General features: G+C 41.1%; 1 protein-coding gene across 3 annotated transcripts in view; it reads right to left on the reverse strand.

Annotated features, from left to right (window-relative positions):
- Positions 1 to 1,265: 1,265 nt before the first annotated feature.
- bcar1 (BCAR1 scaffold protein, Cas family member) overlaps positions 1,266 to 26,682 on the reverse strand; it is a 100,761-nt gene continuing 75,344 nt past the window's right edge. For all 3 annotated transcript variants that reach the window (XM_042411269.1, XM_042411270.1, XM_042411271.1), the window contains exons 3-8: positions 17,332 to 17,481; positions 10,171 to 10,266; positions 7,074 to 7,466; positions 4,555 to 5,436; positions 3,722 to 3,811; positions 1,266 to 2,879 (exon numbers count right to left, since the gene is read on the reverse strand). In XM_042411269.1, coding sequence (XP_042267203.1) covers positions 2,334 to 2,879; positions 3,722 to 3,811; positions 4,555 to 5,436; positions 7,074 to 7,466; positions 10,171 to 10,266; positions 17,332 to 17,481 — 2,157 coding nt within the window. In that variant the 3' untranslated portion in view covers positions 1,266 to 2,333. The remainder of the gene's footprint in view (positions 2,880 to 3,721; positions 3,812 to 4,554; positions 5,437 to 7,073; positions 7,467 to 10,170; positions 10,267 to 17,331; positions 17,482 to 26,682) is intronic.

Consider the following 26,682-nt stretch of genomic DNA (forward strand, 5'->3'; position numbering starts at 1 on the left):
AACTGTTATAAATGGACTTTTATTCAGTTTTAAACCACATTTTCATGATAAATTTAGGTCGCTTTTAATTATATCTGTAAGCCGGAAGAATGATTTCGTCATTGGACATCTGGATCTTACGTTATCAGAGAAATAAACTGGGCTAACGTTAGCAGCAGCTCAGCTAACAGCCCCTCCAGGAAGTCCGGTGGTCACCAAACATCATCGGAGAAATATTGATTTTTTTAGGTGAAACAGCTTTAATTAGTATTTTTAACGATTTTAATCTGCATGTATGTTTGTTTTTGGAGAGGATGAGACCTCTGCGGATAATTCGGCTCCTGGGAGAAACCAGCCGAACGTCTGGATATAAAGTTATAAGAGAAGTAAACCGAACAAGTGTTAGCAGCAGCTCAGTTAACAGCTCGTACCGGACGTCTGGTGGTCGCCGTACATCGTTGGAGAAACACTGATTTTTTAGGTGAAACAGCTTTATTTAATGTTTTTACCTGTAATCTCCGGGTCCGTTTGTTCTGGAGAGGAGGAGACCTCCGCGGGTAATTCAGCTCCCGGTAAAAACATCCCGAATGATTAACACTGAAGTAATCCTATCCCGGTGAAGCTGGTTATTTAACGACGAGACAACAACTCCCATGATCCCTTGCTACTTCACACCGTCATCACACTCCATCTTTTGTTATTGTTTTGATTGAGAGACCCCTAGCGGCTGAAATTACATATTGTGCGTTTAAATTTTCTTCTTATTATTTTTCTTATTAGTAATAGTTTTCCGATTATGGCTGTTTGGATGATTTGTATCAGCTGGTGTTAATCACCAGCAGGTTCCTGGTAGATGTCTAATAGGGTTCACACCCACAATTGTCTTAATAATGCTGAGGAAAGCCTAGGGCTGAAACATGTTTTTTTCCTGCTGTGCATCATTAAAGAAGTGATGTACACTTATCTGTGAGTGCTGGTTACTCCATTTGTTATTTTTGAGTACTAAGGATGCACCTTAGGTTTCAGTGGTATCCAGAATCTTTGGGATTTGTTCTAATATGCTGACAGCCTTGAGACTGTGTTTTCTGGTACAGTTAATGTATCTAACACCACTGTTCCATCCTTGTTTTACTGTCCTGACTAACAAAAAGACCATATTGGTGTCAGAGAAAAGAAGAAAAGCAGGTTTAATTTCATTTGTTGTCCTTAACCTTTTACACTCCTTTTCTCAAATACATGCCTCTTACAAAACAACCTACGCATGGTTTTCCAAAAAAAAAAGCAAATGAGATGGCACAGAGATCATCTTTAATAACTGCAGTACTGGAACTTTACAGTTCTGTGGACATCTTTTGGATGCAGTATCACCTGCAACAGGACAGAGAACAATGTGCTGCCTGCACTGGTAGACTGACATCAACGTATCAAGCCACAGGCAGTGATGTACTGCTCAAACACAGAGGCAACATTTAGAGACAGCTGTCCGTTTGTCGTCAGGTGAAGTTTAAAAATGGTTGTGTGCTCCAGTGTTTTCTTGGAAAGTGTGCCTTTGTCAGGGATGGAGAAGAGCATAGAAGTACTACAACATACAGTCATACATATCATCTGGAATTTACACATCCATAACAATAGTGATACAAGGATCAGGAATCAGAGCTATAATTATACGGTATAGCAATAATAATAATAACAATTATTGATATTGTCTAAAAACTACACTTATGTTTTCATCTTTTCTTTCTTCAAATAAAAAAAGAACCATATATTTATATTTATATACTGGAAGTTCTTTAGTCTCTTTTCTTTCTGGTTTTCTGGCTAAATAGGTAACTTAAATATTTACAATGATTATTTTACAACCATTGGCCCAGCCCACTGAAGATAAAATGTTCTTTTTTTTTTGTTTGTCTAGAATAAAAAGCGCGCTGAGGAAGGAGAGGTGAGAGAGGAATGGTCCCAGTGGAAGGTGAGGTAGGGTCTGGAGAGAGAGAGGAGGGAGGGAGCAGAGGATGGATGTGAGGTCAGTGTCCCCGGTCCCAGACAGAGCAGGCAGGGTCCCAGACCCCCAGGATCCAGGGCCGCACAGGGTTTTCCGATGCTACATTTCAGGAGCGTTAGGGATGGAGAACCTGGCCCTGTCCTGGCACACGGGGTCTCCAACCTCACACTGGAAGGGTGTACAGGGTTTCCTGCAGCTCTCTGTGCTCCAGGGGTCTCCAGGTCCTCCTGCCCGGTGCTGCCGGGGTGTATAGAGTCTACCACCCTGTGTTACAGGGAGGATTTACTGCCCTGTGCTCCTGGGCATCTGAGTTCGTGTCACTGTTTGGTTCTATTCCTCCTCCCTCCTCACCCCTCTACATCACCAGCAGCTGTCCCAGCACCATCCTGAACTGCTGCGTACATCCTGCCAGCTCCCTCACCCTCTCAGTCATCTCTCTGGCCGCTCCGGGCGAGGGATACTGCAGCGCCGCAGTTTTCGTGCTGATCACGATGTCTTTGAGTTTTTCGCAGAGGGTGTTGCTGCTCTGGGCCACCCGGGCCCTCACCTCAGGTGACTTGGCCTGGCGGGACAGCGTGTCGCCGATGAAAACCAGCTTGTGCGCGCTGAGGATGACGAACTTGCTGTGTGCCACGAAGATCTTGGGCGGCTGGTTGGAGTTGACAGATGTGAAGAAGGCGTCGATGGCGTTGGTCACCGTGGTAACGTTCTGCTCGCACTGCTCCTGGTAGAAGAGGAGGAGCTGGCGGTCGCCGTGGCACAGCTTGGAGGAGGAGGGGCCTCCTGAGCCGTTCTGGGCGAGCTGATTGGCATGAGGGTGGTGCGGGGGTGGGACCCAGCCCGTCATGTCGTTGTTGATGGGTCGGCTGACTTCCTGCTCTAGCCGCTCGAACTGTTTAATCTGGTAGGAGAGGAGGTGGAGGCGACCGTTAATTACAGTTTTGCTTGAGGTTTTAATTAAGTCAGGGTATGATTGAAGAAAAGCCTCACACACCAAACTACATCTTACAAGCTCAGCTTTTGTTTGAGACTGAAGCAGCTGATTCAGCCTGCACACATAGTGAACATTTAGATGATAATGACTCACCATTTACCCAATCCTAACTGCTACATATAATGAAGTAGTTCCACTGGTTCCCTCCCACACTTTTACAGTTTGTTTGATTCACTCAAATCAATTCTGTCCTGCTACCAAAATCCACATAAGAAAGCTTTGACTTCATATAAACATTGATACATTCATCTGGTTTGGCTTGTTACTGTGTGCCAACAGCAGGAAGCTTCATGAGCAACAGCTAAGAGTAATGTTTACCCTGCACTTTGCCTCTGAGGCTGCGTACAGGCGGGAGACTTGCAGGCTATACTCTATATACTCTATACTGATAAAAACAATTGCTGTCTTCCGTGCATGTTTTTCTGGGTAAGAAAACATTAATCAATGTTTTGATTTACAGGTGATAATGAGACAAAAGCAACTCCACAATTTTAGCCAGTGACAGTCAATTTGGCTGGAAGCTAATCAACATCATTTGATAATGATATGTTGGGCTGTGTATCAACCTTGTTTTGATTTCTTCTGCTCCCTAGTGGCCATAATTTATTTAGAACAGCTTTAAAGTTTGAATCATGGCCTAAATGACTGCTCATATGTAATGCAGACTATGAACAAGAGGAAATAGTCTCACACAAACACACACACACACACACACACACACACACACACACACACACACACATATATACCTGTTGCTGTTCCAGTTGTGTCTTGTTGTGTCTGATAATGTTGCCTTTCTCCAGCAGCTGTCTTTGGTTCTTCTCAAACTCTTCCTTCCCCTGATACATCAACACACAGACACAGTTGTTACACCACTTGTACACACTTACACTGTTTATTTAAATCATCCTTTTGTTTGTGGATCAGCAGGAATACAACAAGTCTTATCTGTCTCCCTCTAGTGGTGACCGGCTGGAACTGCACCCACATTGATAGGATGTACACACACTGCACTGTTCACAGCTATACTGCTAACTTCATACTCCATACAACTTGCTCTGGTCGCTGCAGCCTCACTGTCACACACACACACACACACACACACACACACTTCCTATGCACTGAGCTATTCCTTAAAGGAGCTACGCTACCTGCATGATGGAAACCCTGCACACACACACACACACACACACTTGCTTGTTAAAAAAAGTGCTGACTCCTCACAGGCACATGTTCTCATCCATCATGGCTATGATGAGACAGAGAGAGTGTGTGTGCTGTGTAAGGATCATCACTACGACCTCATGCCTGGAGTTGAGATTTACCTGAGGATTGTGAGCAAGTTTCATTTATAAAAATCACAAATTTCGCAGTATCAACAGTTAGGGGATCCAAAACAGCTACAAAATATTATTACAGCTGTCAACAACATGCCAAAGCTCACACTGCTCCTTGACTCCAATCCCCTGAGCCTTCTGTAGCATTAGCATTTAGTTGGGGTTTCAAGAGATGTGGTTGTGTATCTCAAGCTCTGCTGGGGGGCAGACTAACTAATTTTATATAAAGAGTGTTGTGTGTGTACCTGTAGATGTACGTAGTCATAGTCCTCCATCCAGCCTTCCTCTGTGGTCTCGTACGGCCTGTCCACACCTTCCTCTTCCTCTGCAGCTGAAAACTTTGGCGGAGAGGGGAGGGGCCGCGACTGAATGTTCACCCTCTCCCCTCCCTGATAGCTCCCGCTTCCTGATCCTGTCATGTGACCGCTGATCTCCCCTGGGATTGGAGGAAGGGGCAGCTGCTGCTGCTGCCTGTTGTTCCTTTTAAAGAGCAGCGAGGCGTTACCATGGAGAAAAGAGGCGAGCTGCTTGGCGTCGTCCGGAATGCCGCGTGCCGTCATGATTAGTCGATCTAAATCATCCCCACCTGGTGGCGGTGTTGTCAGCTCTGTATGTGACCAGGATATGGCGTCTAAGCTCTGACTGTGTCGAATTAAGCTCTGGAAGACCTCCTCCATCTTTCCCACCTGTCGGCCCAGTTTGGTCTGCAGTGAGCGGTCTGTGGCCTGGGCGGCATTAGCCACAGCGCCCCGGGCAAATTCTAGGAAGTCTCGGACAGTGGAGCGCACCCGATCAGCAGCCTGGTGAATGGCTGAGAGGTTCCCCTCCAGGTGGGCAGGACTCCTCCAGTTGCCTGTGATGAATGACATCATAAGGGAGACACTTGACTCAACAGCTTGCTGAAGGCGAGACAGGCGCTCCATGGCCTGCTCCAAGTCCAGCATGAGGGGTTTTCCAGAAATTGAGCCAGTGGCAGGAAGTGAGGAGGAAGATGGGGTGTCGCGGACAGGAACCATGTCTAAGGATGAAGCAGAGTGGTTGCTCCGTGTGCTTCCTGTGCTCGAGGCAGACAGCCGCTTGAAGGACATGGTCAGCTCCTCACTGGTGGACTGGGCGTCACGGACAACCTGCAAAAAGACACATCACCACTGAAATAATGTATATGTGTGTAATGTAAGATTACAGCAGGATGCAACATGTACGTAAGACAACTTTGGGCCATTTTCAAATCTATAGGTGGTTTGTTCTAGTCTGAATCAGTGGATGACTTGGTAAAGTTGACTCAGTTTATTTTCACACATTTCAAAATTCAACGGACCAAAATGCATCACCAAAAACCAAAGGAATGTAAACATAGGAAAAAGTTCCAGAGGAAGCTCTTATCTGCTCAAATATCAAGAAGACAATGTGCAGGTCGGACCTCGAGCTGCTAGCAACTGTTGATTTCACTCATCCACATCCCAGCATGCAAAGAGCACCTGGTTACAGGAGCTGTTTAGCTCAAACCTGCAGCGTACTCATTGTAGTTGGGTCAGATTGAGGTCAAATTACATTCCCACCACAAGCATACTACTCCAGACTGGACAGAGACCACTTCCTCTAAAGGGACGTTTTGCGGTTGTTTTGTTCTACATGCGAAAATGGTTGCTGTGTTCAGATTTGCCCAAACTAATCCCATCAAGGGAGAAAACCAACCAGATGGGGTAAAACCATACATGCAAGCCAGCATACTGACCTTAATAAAAAGGTGAACTAATATTACAGGTTCTTGGAAGGAGGAAGAAACTAATATATGGATTAACAAAGCATTTTCACATTAATTGTATTTTTACTTTGAAGAAGCCTTAAAGGACAAGTTCACAATGTTTCAAGTGTTTCTTAAAACAACAGCCAGGAGCCAAATTAACATTGAAACATGTTTTTCTTGCTGTAATCATTCCTCCTGTTCATACTGACCATTAGAAGATCCCTTCATAATGCACTTACAATGGAAGTGATGGGGGACAAAATCCACAGTCCTCCTTCTGTGCAAAAATGTATATAAAAGTTTATCTGAAGCTAATAATGAGTCAAGTACATATCTTTCAATGTTTCAGTCTTTTTAGTGCCAAAGTTCCTCTTTTTGTTACTATACTTCCACCACAGCTCAACAGGGAAACACTGTCTGAGGAAACACAAAGAGAGAATTTGATGCTAAAAAGACTGTAAATGTGGCAGATATCCACTTGATATGACTAACTCAGACTGATGAAGCCTCATATAAGCTTCACATCAACTTTTAAATACATTTCTCCATAAAATGACTGAGTGGACACACTGGGAGTGAACTAGGAATGAATTCAGGATTTATGTCAGCTATCAACCAGACAACTTGTCCAGACAAGAACAAGACCTGTAACCATGGTAACTGCATACATTAAACAAGGCGACGGCTGTATTCTCAGAAACCAAGTTCAAGGTTCACTGACAAAAACTAGACAAAAGTGTCTTTTGTTTTTGGTGACTAAAACTAGACATACAGTACCAGTCAAACGTTTGGACACACCTTCCCATTCACTTGAATGGGAAGGTGTGTCCAAACGTTTGACTGGTACTGTATGTCTAGTTTGGACACACCTTCCCATTCAAGTGAATGGGAAGGTGTGTCCAAACGTTTGACTGGTACTGTATGTCTGTACAGGACACAAAGACATGAAACGCCATCAGTTTAATGGCAAACAAACATCTGTCTCATAATGTGGAACTGTTCCTTTAACTCTCCTACCTGTGGTGGGACATCATAGACATAGTGGTCTCCCCTGTCTCCTCCTCTGTCCTCTCGTTCCCGGGGGAAGTCGTAGACATCCTGGGCGGTGTGTCCTCCGGTCCGCAGGCTGGCCGGGATGTCGTAGATCTCCTGGGCGGCCTGGCTGACTCCGCCCCTGTCTCTGTGGAAGTGTTTGTCTGTCAAGATGGGGGGCGGGACGTCATACACGTCCTCAGGGATCGGCGGTTCGTCATCGTCGTCATCGTTGAGGTTGTTGTGCAGGTACTGGCCAGGAGGGATGGGGGCCTGGGGTTTGAGTTTGGCAAAGTGGGGTGGTACATCGTAGGTTTCCTCTCTGATTGGCTGACCGTCAGGGACGTCTTTACTGACAGACGGGGGGAAGTCATAGACCTGAAGGGGGGTGGGGGGGAAGAGAAATATCCTCTATTACATAAAGCATTTCATTTTATTGTGCTTTTTTTTACTTTAATTTGTACTGTATGATATAAGACAAAAGTAAATGAAGGCAGTGTGAAAGAGGGAGAAAATCAAAAGTTGAACTTTTTAATTTGCTGAGTAAGAATAAACTCAGACACAGAGGCACTGCCAGCTTTCTGGGCCTTTTGCCATCATTGGTTTCAGTCAGCCAGCCCTGGATCTCATGATGTTTGGAATAATGTCAGGTCTCTTTGAGCAAGCTGCTAGAGCTTTACTTACACCTGATCACTCTTAATCACACTATTACACCATGTAAATTCTGTAGTTTCACAGTGAAATGTGGTGGAGATGTGATTTGATTGATTCAAAAACAAATTGGCTATTTTATCTGCAGGAAAATGATCACTATAATTTTCATTAAGACATGCTGTGTATGTTTGGTAAATAATTTAAAAGGCTAAAAAAACAAAAATTAGGGCTGCACCATATATCGTTTCAGCATCATCGCGATGTCAAGTAAGGCAAATGAACTCAAACGCGTCATGCTACAACTTTAGATGTGCTCTGGTGAAAGGGTGCAACCAAAGCAGGCCCCACCAGTCACCTACCACAACCTGAAAATGAGTCCTGCCTGTTTTGGTTGTTTGATAAACTGATCAAGTGCAAGCCTTCATCAGAGCAGATAGAGAACTGATGGCTGTGCATTCAGAGTCTGCATATCACCTGCCTGTAAGCATGCATGCGACACAGCTACTGTCAGATAATGTTGCCTGTATGCTCTAACTCCTCAAGACCCGAGCCAAGTGTCTTGCTTACCACCTGAAGTGAAGGGGGTTCGCCCTGAAGTTAGGGAGCAAAGTTAACCTCTTGTGATGGAGCATAAATGAGCTATGTTGTTGCCTATTGGAACCTGATAGGATTCATTTAACAGCTATTCTCATTTTAGTGACAATCTCAGCTGCTCCTAAACAGAAAACAGAGAAATGTCTGGCTGCTGAGTCTCAATAACAAATAAACTGTTCCAAAAGCCAGATAATTGCATAAACCGTGAGTGGTGCTGTTATGGTTATACTAAAGCGTGATTAGTATAATCTTAGTATAACCATAACAGCACCAGGGAGTTTCAACATGGCAGTAAATGCACTACAAGAAAAGCTTGAAGAGCTCTAAATACAATTAAGAGAAAATTTTATAATTTCTAAATTCCAATTAAAATCTGGCTTAAAATATTTTATAGTGTCATCCTGCCGCTGCGCTGTATGGTAGTGAAGTATGGGGTTCACTCGGTATTCATATCTGTCAGACAAACATTCAACAGAATCTTTACATGCAGAATTTGCAGCATGTAGAGCAGAATTAGGCAGATACCTAATGATAATTAACACTCAAAAGAGAGTACTCAAATGTTTTTAATCAGCTTAAATCCAGACAGACACCCTCCATTCCAAAGCCCTCCAAACTCAATAGCTGAGCCCAGAAAAGAGTCCCCTATGTCAGTTGGTGCTGAGACTAACTGCCCCCTCTCAGACACACTATGACCAGTTTCACTGCTTTCCAAACACCAGTCAGTGAAAACCAAAGTATAATGTGATGTAAAGAAACCTATTTGGAACATTGGAAAGAAGAAACTAAAAGCCAAAATAGATTAGAATGTTATCTGGTCCTAAAAAGAGATTATGAATTGTCAGAATATCTCTCTACTGTCAGAGATAGAAAGCAGAGACAGATCCTAACCAAGGACAGGCTCAGTGACCACAAACTGGCCATCGAGAAATCATCACAACCAAAAGACAACAATATGTGGTTACTGTTTGACAGCTGAGGCTGAGACAGAGATGCACTTCCTCCTACACTGTAAAACATTCAATGAAATAAGGAATATTTACTTTAACAAGTTCAACTCTGTAATTTCAGATTTCAAAGAGGTGAAGAGGAAAATGACCTCTCAAAATTAAAAAATACTCTGAGGAGAAGGAGACAGGACATATCTTGCTGCCCAGTATACCACAACCTGACACACACACACACACAAAGAGTGTGCATATGTGCATAGGATATACTATATACATATATATATATATATATATATATATATATATATATATATTGTGTGTACTCTACAAACATTTGGACGAATTGTACTTTGATGCTTTGGCAACATTATTCTTGAAACCTTCATGCCAAAAAAAGCCCTTTGAATTGAACTGAATTAAATTGAATTAAATTGAATTGAATTGAATTGAATTGAATTGAGCTGAAGTGATTAGGTGATGATGAGTTTTGTTTGTTTAGTCTTAACTTTGTATTATTCATTTATTTATTTATTTATTTATTTTACCAGAAATTCACCTGAAAATGTGTAAAATGAATGATGTCATTATGTTGTGATTTTCTGGGAGTGTAGGATATCTTTCTGCTTCTTGAAAATATTGATTGTTGGCTTACATAATCCACTTTTCTAATTTTTAGTTCCTATTTTCCTGTTTTTGTTCAAGATTGGTGAACTGTTTTCACACAAAATGTGGTGAGATTCCCGGAATGTTTTCCTTGGAGGTAGAAGAGACACGTTGGCCTGGGCTCAACCCCTATATCTACACTAATACTGGAAACAGTATATGTGCAAAATGCCAGTATAAAGCTACTATCACACTGTATATCTGTCATGTCAAAGCCTTACCATTTGCTGTGTGTTCTTGTCTGTGCTTGGTGGGGTGTCGTATATATCTTGACCACTAGAGGGCCCCTTCACCACCATGGGAGGAGTGTCATACACCTGAACACAGGAAAAGACAGACATTAGTAATATGTAGTTACACAAATCACACTGCATGCACGCACAAACTTATACACACAATCAGTGCAATGACAAGATATATCAGAGAGAAAACAGCATACACACAGTTGTCTTATATTCACGAAGTATTCTCTTTATCACATACACAGCCAGTTAAATTTGTATCACAATATTTTTCGCCGGTATATCACATTGGTTTGTTTTTTGTTTTTTGCATGACTGGGCCTTTATGTAGGTTTATGGTGGCTTATTCTACTGTCAAGAGTACATAGAGTTTACCTGAATCGCTTCAAAAGTTTGTTTCTGAGTCTGAATGAAAGTAAACACAGGAACTAATCGCCTGTAGCAGTATTATGGCTAACTGCATAGAAATCTATATCCAGGGCAGCAATTTATGTAAAAATCATGTTTATTAGTAAAGCAGCAGGAGGCTGACAGAGGTTGCCCCGATAATCGTCATTATATGCGAGGCCTCGTTCGCACATTTCAATCTGAATCTCAAGAACAGAGCTACCTGGCTAGCTAGCAAGCTCAGCTGTGTAATTTTGTAAATGTACATTTATAAGTGTTACAAATTGTTTGTGTGTCAGAAATTGTTGTGTGCCACGGTGTTTTGCACTATTAAAGAGAGTCAGTTGTGGGTTACTAATTGTTGAGGGAAGGTTAGGCAGTTAATAGAGGTCCCCTCTCAATATACTCCACCCAGCTTGACCCAGTCGTAGCGCTCTTTGCGGCAAACAATATTATATATTTTGCTGCCTTTTAAAGAGTTACAGCAATTGCTTCAGCTATAAACCAGTATGGTATTGTATGAAAAATTCATATTCTCTGGTAAATTGAAACTGGTATACCAAATGAACCTGTATACTGCCCAGCACTACAGCCAACTCCTCCAACCAACAATCATACTGTATACGACTGAGCATTCAATACATGAATCCTGCAGTAATGTATAAACATTACATTAGAACGGGCAAGATGGGAGATAAATGACTCAGTGTGCTTGTTGGTGCCAGATGTGAAGGTTGTTTCAAGCATCAGAAGCAGCTGTGGGATTTCTCTACATTGCACTGCCTATGGGAATGGTGACATTAAAACATACAAACTGCATGATGCAGAATGGAAGTTTATGAGTCACAAAACTACTGAATGAGAGAACAAAAGAAATATATACAGACAGGTCATTATCTTGTTTATTGCAATATTTTGTGTGCATGCAGTTCAAAATCTGCTCCCATCATTTCCTCCAGTTGTTGTTGTTGTAGACTCTGAACTCATAAAAATGTGAGAGGGGTGCTTATAGACAGTTTTTTGGCTGACAGCAGGACACACCCATATCTGGCTGCTAGTCTCATACAGTTATAAACAAACTCCTGGATGTTGTTCTCTTCACTAGTGCAAAATGATGCATGCAAAACCTGTTTTAATATTTCTCTGCTGAAGGAGGACAGTTTCTCTGTGCTCACCTTAAATCTCAGTTGAAGGTGTGTCTGTACGAGCATGATTTGCAACGTCACAACTAGTTTGGAAGCCATTTTTAGAGTATTTTAATGAATCTTAAAACATGTCTGGAGGGATGCTTTCAATGTCATCCTGAGCATCATTTAAATGCCACCACATGTAATAAAGTGGCCACTAAGAGTACATTCATTTACTCTATTATAAACTAATCTGAAATACAAGACAGTAAAGAGAGATGAATACAGGCATTACTACACACACACACACAAACTATAAAATACACCCTCCATCACACACACATGCACATATGGAGAGTAATAAAACCAGGTTTTAAATGGTTGAATGCATTATATCTACTGCCTTTGTCAGAGAAGAGAGGAGAGAAATGGAGGAAAGGAAAGCAGCGCAATGGGGATGAACAGATAAAGCGAAGAGGAGGGAGAAGAGGAGGAAAAGAGGACAGAGAGGAGTGCAAGGGGAAGGAAATGAGAGGAAAAGCAGGGAGGTCAGAGGGAGAAAGGCAGAGAATGACAAGGGGAAGAGAAGAGGGCTGGAGAAAAGGCAATAAAGAGAAGGGAGAAAAAGATAGAGAAAAGTGGAAGAAGAGGGAACAAACAAGAAATTGTAAAAAGAATGACAAGAAAAAAAGGGAGGTGGGGAAACGGCAGAAAAGAGAAGAGGAGAAAGGAGGTGAAGAGGAGGAAGGAAAAAAGCAATTCCAGGAATTTGAACCAGCAAGGTATTGAGGAAATATCAGTCCATCATCTGTCCTACAATCAACTCCTCCCTTTACTGGTTATCCTTGTTCCAGTATGTCTCTCACACATACTGGGATGACATCCTGCCAACACACACACACACACACACACACACACACACACACACACACACACACACACACACACACATACACACACACACACACACGCACACACACACACACACACACACACACACACACACACACACACACACACACACGCATACAGAAGCAGCTGGGATGCCACTTCATTCAAACTGGGGCATTTACACTTCTATGCCTGTTATACTGGAACAATGAGAGAGAGAGAGAGACATAGACACAGAGAGAGAGAGAGAGAGAGAGAGACACACACACACACACATAGAGGAAAACCAGAGGAACACATGAAGCTGTTCTGACTTTACTATTCTGCACCGTTACATTCATCAGTGCCTTGCAGAAGTATTCACCCCCCTTGGACTTTTCCACATTTTGCAGTTATAACCTGGAATTCAAATTGATTTTATTGGGCTTTTTACCATTTGATTAACACGACATGCATGGTGCTGTGAAGGTGCAAAAAACTTTTTGTTGTAGCACAAACAATAATTAAGACAAAAAGGCAGACATCTGTTGGATGCACACGTATTCACCCCCCCCCCCCCCCCCCCCGAGTCAATAGAACCACCTTTTGCTATAATTACAGAGGCAATTTTTGCCCATTCTTTTTGGCAAAATAGCTCAAGCTGAATCAGATTGGTTGGAGACCATCTGTGAACAGCAATTTTCAAGTCTCGCCACAGATTCTCTATTGGATTGAGGTCTGGGCTTTGTACTTCTCCACAACTTTATCCCTGACCTGTTTAGTGAGCTCCTTATATTGAGATGAAATTGCACACAGGTGGACTCTATTTAACTAATTATTGACTTCTGAAGGCAATCGGTTACACCTGATCTTAGTTAGAGGTCTCACAGCAAAGGTGGTGAATACATATGCACTAAATACTTTTCAGATTTTTATTTGTAAATCATTTTGAAAACCATGTAAAACCCCCTCCCACTACTTCAAAATTATGGACTATTTTGTGTTGGTCCATTACATACAACCCCAATAAAATCCATTTTAATTTGCAGTTGTAACATTACACAATGTGGAAAAGTCCACAGGGTTTGGGGGGGGGGGGGGGGGGGGGGGGTACTTATGCAAGGCACTTTATATACTGTAATTAACTACGGTCAGGCCAGTAAAGCAAATTTGAAAGAGAAAGTTAAGTAGACAGAGAGAGAGAGAGACACTATCACACAAAGAGAGAGAGAGAGAGAGAGATGATATTCTTTCCTCTCCACCACAGTCCTGCAGGTTTCATGCCAGCAGTTGCTGCATATCAAAATTTTCCACATTACTGTGGAAATCTTTCCCTCTAAATTCATGTGTGTTTTCCCACACTAATTACATTTTTACCACACAGCTGAATTGATCAAATTGCTAACATTGTGACTCTCTTACAAAATACATTACAGACCAAACAACTAATCAATTAATAAAGAAAATAATCGATAATGAAAATAATCGTTAGTTCATTCAGTTTTCAGTAGGCTGCTATTCAGTGGTCTTGCTAGCTTGTCTACATGTACTGTAAGAAGGTAATCAGTGATGAGGTTCATAACAAAACAGTCGTTTACAAATGTGTTCAAATCTCTACAGCAGAGAGATTTTAGATTTTCAAAATTTGTATTACTGTATTTCTGTAATACAGTTGTATTAACACCTCTTAAATTGTTTAAATCTGTTTCCAGTTGCTTTTTCTTTAATCTTTGATTTTCGCTGAAATATTGGATCATTTGAACATTAATTGAAATGTAAGCATGTGAGAAGTTTAGAGGGAAAAATCACTATTTGGTGGAGCTGTTAACAACTCATAGACATGTGAAATGTGACCCCGACTACACACTGCTTTTTGTAAGACGTCAAAAGACAAAAAGGTTGGAAACCACTGGTTTCATCTTTAACAATGTGTTGTATTTTAAAAGCTTGTTATATTATCCATTGTGTCAAATCTTCATCTGAAAAGTAACTAAAGCTGTCAAATAAATGTAGTGGAGTAGAAAGTACAATATTTCCCTCTGAAATGTAGTGGAGTGGAAGTATAAAGTAGCATCACATGGAAATACTCAAGTGAAATACAAGTACCTCAAAACTGTACTTAAGTAATAATTATAATACATTTTATTTATAGAGCACTTTTCAGGGTAATCAAAAGCTTAAAAAGTTAAAAAGATCATTAAAATGCCAACAACACACTAAATGTACTTAGTTACTTTCCACCACTGCAGATCAGCCTGCTAACCGTACAGCTAGCTTACCTACTCCCAACAGTCATGTGACCCTCACCTTGTAGGTCACAGTAATCCCTTGAGAGTCTCCCTGCTGAGCCTGTATTCACAATACTAGGGACATGGGACTGACACACTGACTGTAAATGGAACAGAGTCCTCATTTATGTGCTTAATTACACCTGTGCTTCTTCTGCCATGCCAGCTCACAATATCTGCTGTGAAAAAGACCAACAGGGTCATTGTGGGGAAATCTGGTATAATATGTTAATACTGGATCATGTGAAGAAACTTGACTTTTTCAGACATTAAATAGATTGGATAAGCCAAAACATTCTTATCTGATTATTTTCATGTACTCAACTGAATTATAAGATGTTATGTATATTTCCAACACCTAGTTTTACATGATATCCATGAATACACAGACACAGAATTATTTCCACAGTCCAGTGCTGATGTTCCAACAGCTCTGCATGGACACGTCTTACTGCATATAGACGCAAGCAGCCTGTCGCACCCCACAGCTGCACTGTGATGCTACTGTACGTGTCTGTATGTGTGTGTGTGTGATGACTTGTTATAGTCAGAGCCATCTACCATGAGGTATTTCCAACACAGCAGACATTGTGATGAAGTGCCTTGTGTTGTGGTGTGTTCATTCTTCACCTTTCAGATTGCCCACTTCAAAAAAAAACCCAGCAGCTACATCTGTTATTACAGCTACACATCTTCCTCCTTCTCTTCCTCATCTCTCCATCCTTCATTTTTCCCATCATTCATTGTCATCTTGTTGTTCTTTGCGCCGCTTCCCTTCCTGTGCTTCTCTTCCTCCTTTCCCCCCTTCTTCCTCATACAGCTCAGTTTCTCCTCCTCTTCTTCCTCCAGTGACTCCAGCTCTCAGTCTGCTGCAGTTGTTTGTGATTGACCTTTCTTTTTTGGCTTGTCAGCATCAAGATTCTCTTCTATGTACAGTTTGCCCGTGTGTGTGTGTGTGTGTGTGTGTGTGTGTACCTGCTTATTAAGCAGAAAACACTGTGAACAGGATGTGTGGACGTACGCAGGAATAGACTGACCTGTGTGTGTGTGGAATCAAGTGTAAAGGCCCTACAGGCAGACACACACACACACACACACACATATACAGTGCACACAAACATAAATAACCTTCCCTACAGTGGAAAAATACAGCTTCTTTTTGTCGCCTCTGGACAGTGCAAGTGTCTTGTATAACACACACACACACACACACACAGACAGTGGCATATCTAGCCTGTCTGTTGGTTATGAATGACCTTCACTAAAGACAGATCTAATATTTAGAAACAGAGAGGTTGAATATTACATCACATCAAATATTCATATTGTGCAGACAGAGAGGTCACTTGGTGCCTGACAATACCTGTGTGTATTGTACAGTGTTCTGATGTGACATGCCACATATCCTTACACACACAAACACTTCTACCTTTATACATTTACAACACAGACTATTGTTACTACTGTACGTTCACATCTACATCTTCCATTACTAACACTGCAGCAGCTAGTGCACTGCTATCAGGAATACACAATGGTTACTAAGAATCTGCTGTTTTTTATGAATGCTTTGATTCAACAGACTTACAACACTCTAAAAAGTACACTTCTAATTTTAGGGTCAAAATCTAAAATATCAAGCGACATGAAAATAGCTGTATCACAGAAAATGCAGCTATTTTCACATCAGAGATATGTTTATCATTGAATTTCAATCATTTTTGTGTTTTAAAGGGGCATATTATGCACATTTTCAGGTCTATATTTATATTCTGGGACTCTGCTGTAATATATTCGTATGATTTACAGTTAATCTTATGGCCCTTTATGCAGCCTCTCAGTTCAGTCTCTGTCTGAAACAGGCTGTTCTAGCTCCTGTCTCTTTAAGGCTCGCCTCCTGATGAGCCCACTCTGTTCTGACCATGAAACAAAACTTTTCTCGTTCTTTACTTGAAACGTCAGCTTCTCAAATCCATCCGTACATGTTCAATCCAAAATATGAAAGTGGACAATGTGAACAACACATGGAAAAACCTTTGCGACAACCTTAGCGACGTCAGCTTGTCGCCAAGGTAGAAAAAAACATTGCAAACAAAGTGTTTAAAGCAGATTGAAGCCCTGACTTCTGACTTGCAGGGAGCGTTTCTACATATATTAACCTCAAGTTTTGGAACTCTGACCATGTTTAGCATCTGACATCATAACACTATATAAATAACAACCCACAAAAGCATAATGTTGTTCCTTTAAAATAAAAAGGTCATTGTCAAATAATGCGGACAAACTAGTAAGTCTGAGAACATACAAACAGATACAAGAAAAAGGTCTAACTTACACATAAGTATTTGGAATGATGTAGAGTAAGAATTCTTTTTAAATTTCAGCATTGTATTTACTGAATAGACTGTATAACTGTGAATATAGATCATTTAGTCTCAAGTCTACACACACACACACAGCAGTCTGACCTGTGTGTTGTACTGCTGGCGGGTGGGTGGCACGTCATATATGTCCTGCTGGGTCGGAGGCTGATGTCTGGGCGGGACGTCATACTCGTCCTGGTCTGGTTTCACTGTGTCGTACACATACACCTGTCCAACCCGAGTAGGAACAACCACCTGGACACAGAGATGGAGAGCAGAGAGGCAGGAGAGTCAGGACAGCAATAACACTACATTACACACATAAGTCTAAAGACGAGACATCTTCATCTGAGATATTTGATCATCTCATCAACAGATAAAGAAAAGCGTTTAATATATTAACAGGAAAACATCATGGCAAAAAGAAAAGATCCTTTCCTCTGAAAAATGTAATTAAATATGTATCTATTGGACTATGGCAAACTGCGGGGGTCACAATACATACACACAATACAATAGATTCTTTCATCACACCGTGATGCCAGAAAACTAAAATTCTTCTTGATGTTTTCAGGAGTCATCTTTAAATGAGAATTTATTGCTTCTTCACACTGAATGAACATAGACTAAAGGTTGTTCAGTCTCATTAAAACACGCCGCTGACACACAGACACACACACAGGCAATAAAAACAGAGCAGGGGTCCTGTCATAGTTGTCGTGGGAACCAGGCTGCCCTATTGTGTGCCTGTTTAAACTCTGTATTATATGGTTTGAGTGCAGAGTCAACTAGCCAGCCTGGGAAACCACAACAGCTGTGGTACACAACACACACACACACACACACACACACACACACACACACACACACACACACACAAAACACAAGTAGCTATCATCACAGCTAGTGGTCTTACTATCCTTTAATCATTCTCTCTTTCCTCTTGTCTTACTCCTTGCCCTTCTCTTGTTTTGTTTTTCATTAATTTCCATTTCACATTTCCATGTCCTGGTCAAACCAAATATTAGCAGCTGCACAAAAAAGTTGCTGTAACTAGGGTCTACTCATGAAATACTGTATCTTGTTAGTTAGTAAACTAATCACAAACACTTCGTCCACAATCTCTCTCTCATTTGTCATCCCCTACATAATAAACATGGGACAGTTTACGCTATAGTGAGCTGTAAATTGTAAATTTAGACACTTATTTGGACACTCAGCTTGCTTTATTACTGGCAAGTTTATATTTTGTAGCAGAAGGTGGTGTACATGTTATGGACACCATTATTTTGTTTGTGATAATTTTGAGGGCAATGTTAATGCATACATTTCACACTGAGTATATGGACACTTGTACAAACTAGTGGAAAGTAAATACTGTGCACTAAATAGGGACTGATTTTGGGCACAATTATCCAAGATGGCACTTGTGAGATGCTACGTCAAGTAAGTACTTCAACATTAACTGCTCCTTTAACCACAAAAGCTCTTTTTTTCAGTCTCTACATATGATTAAATAAGCATATGTATGCAATATATACTATCAATAAGAATTGAGAGTAGCTGGAAGGTGTATTTATAGCAGTTCCCCCCTGAGTTTTATGATAGCCATTATGCTAAACTACTATAGGCTAAACACATGTTTTCTTTAGGCCTATCTCTCATAAAGCACTTAATGGTTTTCTGTCTTGCTCACTGATCATAACCCCATCAGGCCTCTCAGGTCATCAGGTTGAGGTTTTCTAGCTGTACCCAGAATTTGATCCAGGTCCAGTGAGGGTGCCTTCAGTTACTGTGGTCTTGCTCTCTGGAGCAAGCTGCCTGCTGTCCTGAGGTCCACCACAACTGTGTCCACATTCAAGAGAAAACTCAAAACTTTCCTGTGTCTGTGTGTGTGTGTGTGTGTGTGTGTGTGTGTGTGTGTGTGTGTGTGTGTGTGTGTGTGTGTCTCTAGTAGCACTTGTTTCTTGTGCAGTTGGTTACATGTGTGGCTATGTGATAGGGCAGGGGTTTCTTCTTGTGTTGATGTTCTGGGTTTATGAATTGCTGTGTGGTATGTTTAATGTATGTTGTATGCTTCATTGATTCAGTTTCTGCATTTTACTCATGTTTATATTCTTATATTTATATTGCTTATGTTACCTATGTTCTCATGTATGCCTATATTCTTATATTTTGTCCTTCAATGTAAAGCACATTGAGCTTACTTACTAAAATAGCCATTGTCATCTCTGTACTGGACCTAACCTAACCTAACCTAACCTAACCTAACCTAACCTGACCTAACCAGACCTAACCAGACCTAACCTAACCTAACCTAACCTAACCTAACCTAACCTAACCTAACCTAACCAGACCTAACCTAACCTAACCTAACCTAACCTAACCTAACCTAACCTAACCTAACCAGACCTAACCTAACCTAACCTAACCTGACCTAACCAGACCTAACCAGACCTAACCTAACCTAACCTGACCTAACCAGACCTAACCAGACCTAACCTAACCTAACCTAACCTAACCTAACCTAACCTAACCTAACCTAACCTAACCTAACCTAACCTAACCTAACCAGACCTAACCTAACCTAACCTAACCTAACCAGACCTAACCTAACCTAACCTAACCTAACCTAACCAGACCTAACCTGACCTGACCTGACCTAACCTAACCTAACCTAACTTAACCTAACCTAACCTAACCTAACCAGACCTAACCTAACCAGACCTGACCTAACCTAACCTAACCAGACCTAACCTAACCAGACCTAACCTAACCTAACCTAACCTAACCTAACCTAACCTAACCTAACCTAACCTAACCTAACCTAACCAGACCTAACCTAACCTAACCTGACCTAACCAGACCTAACCTGACCTAACCTAAGAGGGACATAAATGTGAAATTATAACAAAATGAAAATATCATATAGTATTCTAAGATAGATTCCATCAAAGTATACTGTGTATCTGCAGATATAACTGTTATCTAAATGTTTAATTCCAAATACTCTTCATCAGTATCAGACCAAACATCGGTCTGTCTGTATTTGTCAGTCAAATCATTGTTTAATCACACTTAGCTCAGCCCTGATTAATGGGAGCTCTCTGATAATATTTGCTCAGCTCCCCAGCTGTCAGAGGTACGCTGCGTGTGAGACAGACAGAGACAAATGATAAAACCATCCATCTGACAACCTGTCTGTTCTAATCTGCCTCTGCCTCCTCACTCTCCCTCTGCCTGCAACTCTCCCGCCTCATGACACATTCTCTCTGTTCTTTCTACAGGAAGAGAAATGACGGGAATCATTTCACCAGCAGTTGTAATGAGAACAAATTCCTAAAAAGCTGTGTGTTTACTTTACATTCCTCTGTTGGTTTCTCTCACATTCTCAGTCTGTCTCACACATACACACTCATGTAAACAGCCCTTTCCTCATTGTCAGAAAGCTTTCAACAGTATTGACGACACTTGGCTAAGTGCCAGATGTGTCCTGCGCACGCATGCATGCACACACGCACACGCACACGCACACGCACACACACACACACATCATTCCCAGCCCTGTGTCTGATTGATAACTCATATTATTGATCACCTGTCTGTGTGCACCCTGGAGAATAGACACACACCCACAAACTCACGCTAAGTGGATCAGTGTTTATATGAGTGCATGTGTGTGTGTGTTTGTGAGTGCGTGCGTATATAAGGTCTAGTAATAGTAAGAGCCTGCTGAGCCTTTTAATCCCTTTAGAAGATCAAAGCTATGGATCAATGGTCACCACCAGAGAGACATTCTACTCTCATCATGAATGTGTGTGTGTGTGTGTGTGTGTGTGTTACTACTGTGTCACCACTGTTAACTAACAGCATCCTTTAATACCAGCGTCACTGCCTCTTGTCTGTGTTGTGTATTTGCAGAGAGAAGCCGAAACAGAAAGAGTCATTTTTGTCTTGACTACACTGGTAAACTAGTACGTAACTCTCTGACATCCATCTTTCCTACCTAGTTCAGTTAGAAAGAAAAGGTCACAATCAATGGATTCATGCTGATGCTGATGAATTCAGCCTGGGTGAATATCAACATGTGAACTAGGGCTGCACATAACTATTATCATTATGGATGGGTATACTTTTTTCTTTTTTTTTTTTTAATGAATCTATTGATCGTGTTGTCTATAAAATACCAGAAATTAGTGGAAAGACATCCATTATAATTTCGCAGAGCTCAACATGACATATTAAAATGGCTTGTTTTGACCAACAGTCCAAAACCCAAAAATATTGAGTTTACTATCACATCAAAGAGCATCAAATCCTCACATTTTTACTTGAAAAAAACTGTAACAATTAACCAGAATAGTAGCCGATTACTTTTCTGTAAATTGATTCATAATTTCTGCTCTACTATAAGTAGCATAACCAGAGAAACAGAGGTATAATCAAAGGCGCTATTGCAATATGGGAAGTGTAGAACCTAGGGCCCTATTTTAATGATCTCAAGAAGCACATTGCACAAGTGCATTTAGGGTGTGTCCAAATCCACTTTTGCTATTTTAACAGTGGAAAAATGGTCGATTTGCCAGGCGCATGGTTCAAAGGGGTTGTCCATAGTCTCCTAATGAATCATGGGTGTGTTTTGGGCGTAACATGCAATAAACCAATCACAGTGTCATCTCCTATTCCCTTTAAAAGCACGGTGCCCTTACACCTTGGAGGATTGCTATTATAAATGCGCTTTTGCCAAGAAGTAAGAAGGAATGCTTCTTTGCGGAGGAAACTGATCTGCTTGTGCGCAAAGGGAAAGTGCACGATCCATAACGAGCACACTGGCCTCTGCTGCTCCTGGATCCTCCTGTGGTCAGCCACAGACCACCAGTTTAAGATCCTGTTCATTAATTTGTTATGAATGTATTTTTGTTTGATTTTTGAAAATGTTTATTTTTTAATGACAGCTTTGGTTTCTTTAAAATCGTTTTGTTCAGTCATGGAGTAACAGGTCAAATCAGCAGGGTTTTAATTGCTTAAAGTATGGAACCTGACCACTGTACTCTAAAAAATGTTAAAGAATATTTGTTAAATATTGTTCAAAAATGAAATCATTAATTTTAATCATGTAGAGAATCATCAACACAGTTATCAGGACTTGATCAGCTCACCAAGGTTCTGATCCTGCTGCTGGCAGCAGCTAGAAGATGTGCAGATTTATTTCCTTTGTTAGTTTAAGAATTGTTTTCACCTCATTTATTTCCTCATATGTTCCTCATGTCATCATGTATTGATGACGCAGCAAAGTCAATCTGTGTCTGATCCGTTGTTGTCCGTCTGTTTAAATACATACGTGTTTTGCCACGATTTGGTCAAAGAATTCAACAATTTAATCCATCATTACTGTGATTAGTTAATTCTGATAAATATTATGACTGAGCATTATGACATGTATTTTATAATATATGTCATCTTTTGCATGTTTGTGTGTTGCTGCGTGTCTGTGTGTGTGTGTAAAAAGCAGAGTGCACGCGTGTTGTGCACCCACCTGTGTAGGCGCACATTACTGTCTTGATAACGCACCCTTAAAATAACAGTGAAACACTGCGCCATTGACTTCAGACCAGGTTTTTGTTGGTCAATAGCGCAATTGCACTCTGCTGCCTCCGTTTTTTTGGTGTCTTGTGGCAGATTCTGCACTTTCTAGTACTGAGTCCAGTTTGAGTTATCTCAGCTATAAATTAGAATCCTGTTCTTTTGTACTTTTTGGAGCTGTTCTTCTCTTGTTAACATGAGTCTTACTCCATGCTTATCCTTGCCATCTTTTCTCAGTTTGTTGAAGTATGTTACCTCATCTTTGGAACATTCAACATGCACCTGCATTTAGCATCGCTAACACTAGTATCTGACTCCTATTGGGGGGGGGTTGGCTCTCAAATACCTTGATGTTGATTCTTAAACCCTGACAAGCTGCACAGACCAGCTCTCCAAGCACTCAACAAGGATGAATGACAGGGAACACACACACACACGTCCCTGTACAGCCTTGTTTCTTATGTCTCATCACAGAACTCTGGCCTGAGGACGGCTGTACACTTTCAGATTTACTGACCTACATATCCGCCAAAGAAAACCCTGTGTGTGTCGTGTTCTCAGAATAAATCAGTGGCCTCATAAAAGCTGCAGCGACTCTGACCTACCAACAATAAAATGTCTTCACACATTTATTCATGAGGATTCAGTGAAGGAGATACATGCAAATATGAGCACACACACTACGACAGAGGGCCATGTGTGACACAAGCTGGGATGGTCCCTCTTTTGTTCTGTGTGTATGATTACGTCAAGCAGAAGTCATTGTTTAACAGATGACCTTCGCTCTGAGCAATGTCCCTCCTTCCCTCCCACCCCTCTCTCTTCCTCTCCTTTTTCTTTCTTCTCTTTCTCTGCTTTCTCCTGATGAGAAAGGGACAGATAATAAGAACCCGGGCGGAGGCTTTGGTCTAGAAACAAAAAGCAGAATGAATTCTCCTCCATAGAGACTGGTGGTAAACACAGCACATTCTCAAATGAAGCCCAATCTTACAGCTTCAAAATGACCACCGTAACCACACAGGGTGAAAAATAGACTTTCTATACATGCAGCTGCAGCAGAGAGTACTCTGAAAAATAAATCAGAGTACTGAGAAAAATAAATCTTTACAGCGCAGATGTGAAGTTCAAAGAGGGAAAGGGGTAAAAATAGAGAGAGGCCTAATTACAGGAGGAGGGTCGGGTGGTTTGTCAGAACTGGTGGACATGGCTGCTTCAGATCCTCATCTCAACTTACTCTCTCACACTGCTCTCTGCTTTGTCTCTGCCTGATTTAGTGGTCAGATTCAGAATGCAGTCGAGCAGGGTGGAGAGGCTTTAACAATGACCTCTGTCCTCCCAAAAGTCTGCTTATTAGATACTTATAGACAATTCCGGGGGCTGATTTATGTGTTGCAACCACCAAACTCTGTGATTTCTGTTACTGTAAACAGAAGAAATGCATTATTTCATCAAAAACACGACAGAAAACGTAACGCTAGCAAGCTAACAGAGCTAAGTGGGGTAGCAGCTCACCATCTGTAGGCAGATCCATTGAAAAATGAGGATTTAATAGAGATATATGAAAGTAAAATATATTTAATGTAGCAGAGGCTTGTAACTTTTACTTTGTTTTTTCCAAACTTGGACTAAATTAATTGAAAAGTTGAAGTTTTTAGATTACAACCCTTTATTTAAATGGCATATGATGACTAAATTTTCAACATATGATCTCGTGGACAAATTTCTTGGCAAAAGCACCAAGAGAGTGAAACACTACTACATACATTATGTGAGGTACCACTGCAGTAATGTAAGTTATGGCAGCTTGTGTACTTCTGCTGACAACCCAGATTCATCTATACAGCCAAACTGCTTCATTGCACCATGCGCGTTATTAAGATCCCTTCATAATGCACCTGCAATGTAAGTGATGGGGGACAAAATCCACAGTCCTCCTTCTGTGCAAAAATGTATTTAAACGATACAAACCGCAAATGAGTCAAATCAAGTAGATATCTTTCAACGTTACAGTCTTTTTAGTGCCAAAGTCCCTCTTTTTGTTACTTGTTACTGCAGATCAGACTACACATGAGGACTATGGATTTTGTCCCCCATCACTTACATCGTAAGCATGTTTGGAAAGGATCAGCAGGAATGATTAAAGCAAGAAAAACTTATTCCACTGTTATTTGGGCACCTGACTGTTATGAAACTATCCTTTAAATAAAAATGAGCTCATACTGTAGGTTCTACCACAATCCTACACTGACACATGCACTGGATAGCGTTAGATCATCATTTTTTATTTTAATGGACAATATCCTCTGACTTTTGTTACTTTCTCGTTTGGTTTGATTCCGTGTCTGTCATCCACGTGCATCCTGGTGTTGACTGGTATGGCAGGATTGTTGTATGAATATGGTATAAATGTACAAAGTGCATGTTAAATGTTACAAATCATTCAATATGTATGTGTTTTTTTATATAACGGTTAATAATTTACTGATCTTAAGAAATGTAAATGGACTTTTCAAAGTTGTTGGCTACATAAATATCTAAACAATGTGGATGTGACTGTAACTTTCACTGCTGCATGGATTTAGAGCGTGACTGTTGGTCATGAGCACAAAGAACACAAAGAAGTAAAAACAAAGACAGCTAAAGGGAGAGAGAGAATGAATGAGAGAGAGAGAGAGTTGGAGCCACATACCATGCCAGCTATGTGGGGCATGTGGCAACACACACACACACACACACACACACACACACACACACAGGCACCAAGAAGCAGTGCAGGGGTCTTAACAGATTAGTGCAGGGGGAGGCATGTCTCCAGGAGAGTACCAACACACTCTACCCCCTACTGAACCGGATTCCAACACCACATGGCATGACTGGTGTGTGCGTGTGTGTGTGTGTGTGTGTGTGTGTTTTGTCCATGTGTGCGAGCTCAGACTGGCTGTCTGGCAATTCTGGCAAAATCCAGATGGACTGACTCACCTTAAGGCTGCAGGACCACGGTGATGGAAAAGAAAGTTATTTATTCATTAGCGTCATCATATCATGCTTTGTGTTGGTTCAACTGCAATACATACACAGTAAGAGACAGCTGAGTTGACATTACGCTGTGTTGTACCTCTCATCACACTCTTTGTGTGCTATCTGTTACTTTGTTTTCATTTCAGTCATTGTGAGATTTGTTGTGATCGGGGAAATAGTTTTGCTTCACAAATGTGTGAGTTCTGTCTGTCTATTCTAAGCCTAAAGCAAAGCTTGTTTGAAGAGGAATGGTTGTTTTGAGTTCAAATGCAGAATTAGCGAGGATATTAGCTCAACATAATGCAATGTGAACAATATCAGGTAGTGTTTCTTTAAGCGGCACAGTCTGGCATACTGTGCTCCTTTCTCCTTTCCTCTTTCTTACTGCATGCGAGTTCAGTTCAACTTTGTCGACAGGGAATGTACTCTTTTGCTCAACACACAATATTTATGTGGCACTCCTCAAAGTATGATGACACTGCCCCAGATATGCAGTCTGGAACTACATTCTCCATTCTCATCTTATTACACACACATACTGTTGCAATTTTAAGGCGTTCCTGCACTGACAGACACACACTGAACATAACTCACACTGAAGGCAGTTCTATAAAGAACTGATCAAAGTCATTTATCTATATTACATATACTGTAAATGCACCCTTTAACTGTCTTATCAGAAGTTCAGCTTGTGAAAGCAGGATTAGAATGTAGATTATTTTGGTAAGCATAAAGCATAGAATTTTATTGAATCTTAACAGATATTCATATCATTTCAGTTTCACCATGATGACTGATACAGACTATCAGTAGTAACTAACAAATGCACAAAAAATGAGTGGCTGGAAAAAAAAT

Source organism: Thunnus maccoyii, chromosome 5 (assembly GCF_910596095.1).
Source record: "Thunnus maccoyii chromosome 5, fThuMac1.1, whole genome shotgun sequence".
In the NCBI taxonomy this organism is placed as follows: Eukaryota; Metazoa; Chordata; class Actinopteri; order Scombriformes; family Scombridae; genus Thunnus; species Thunnus maccoyii.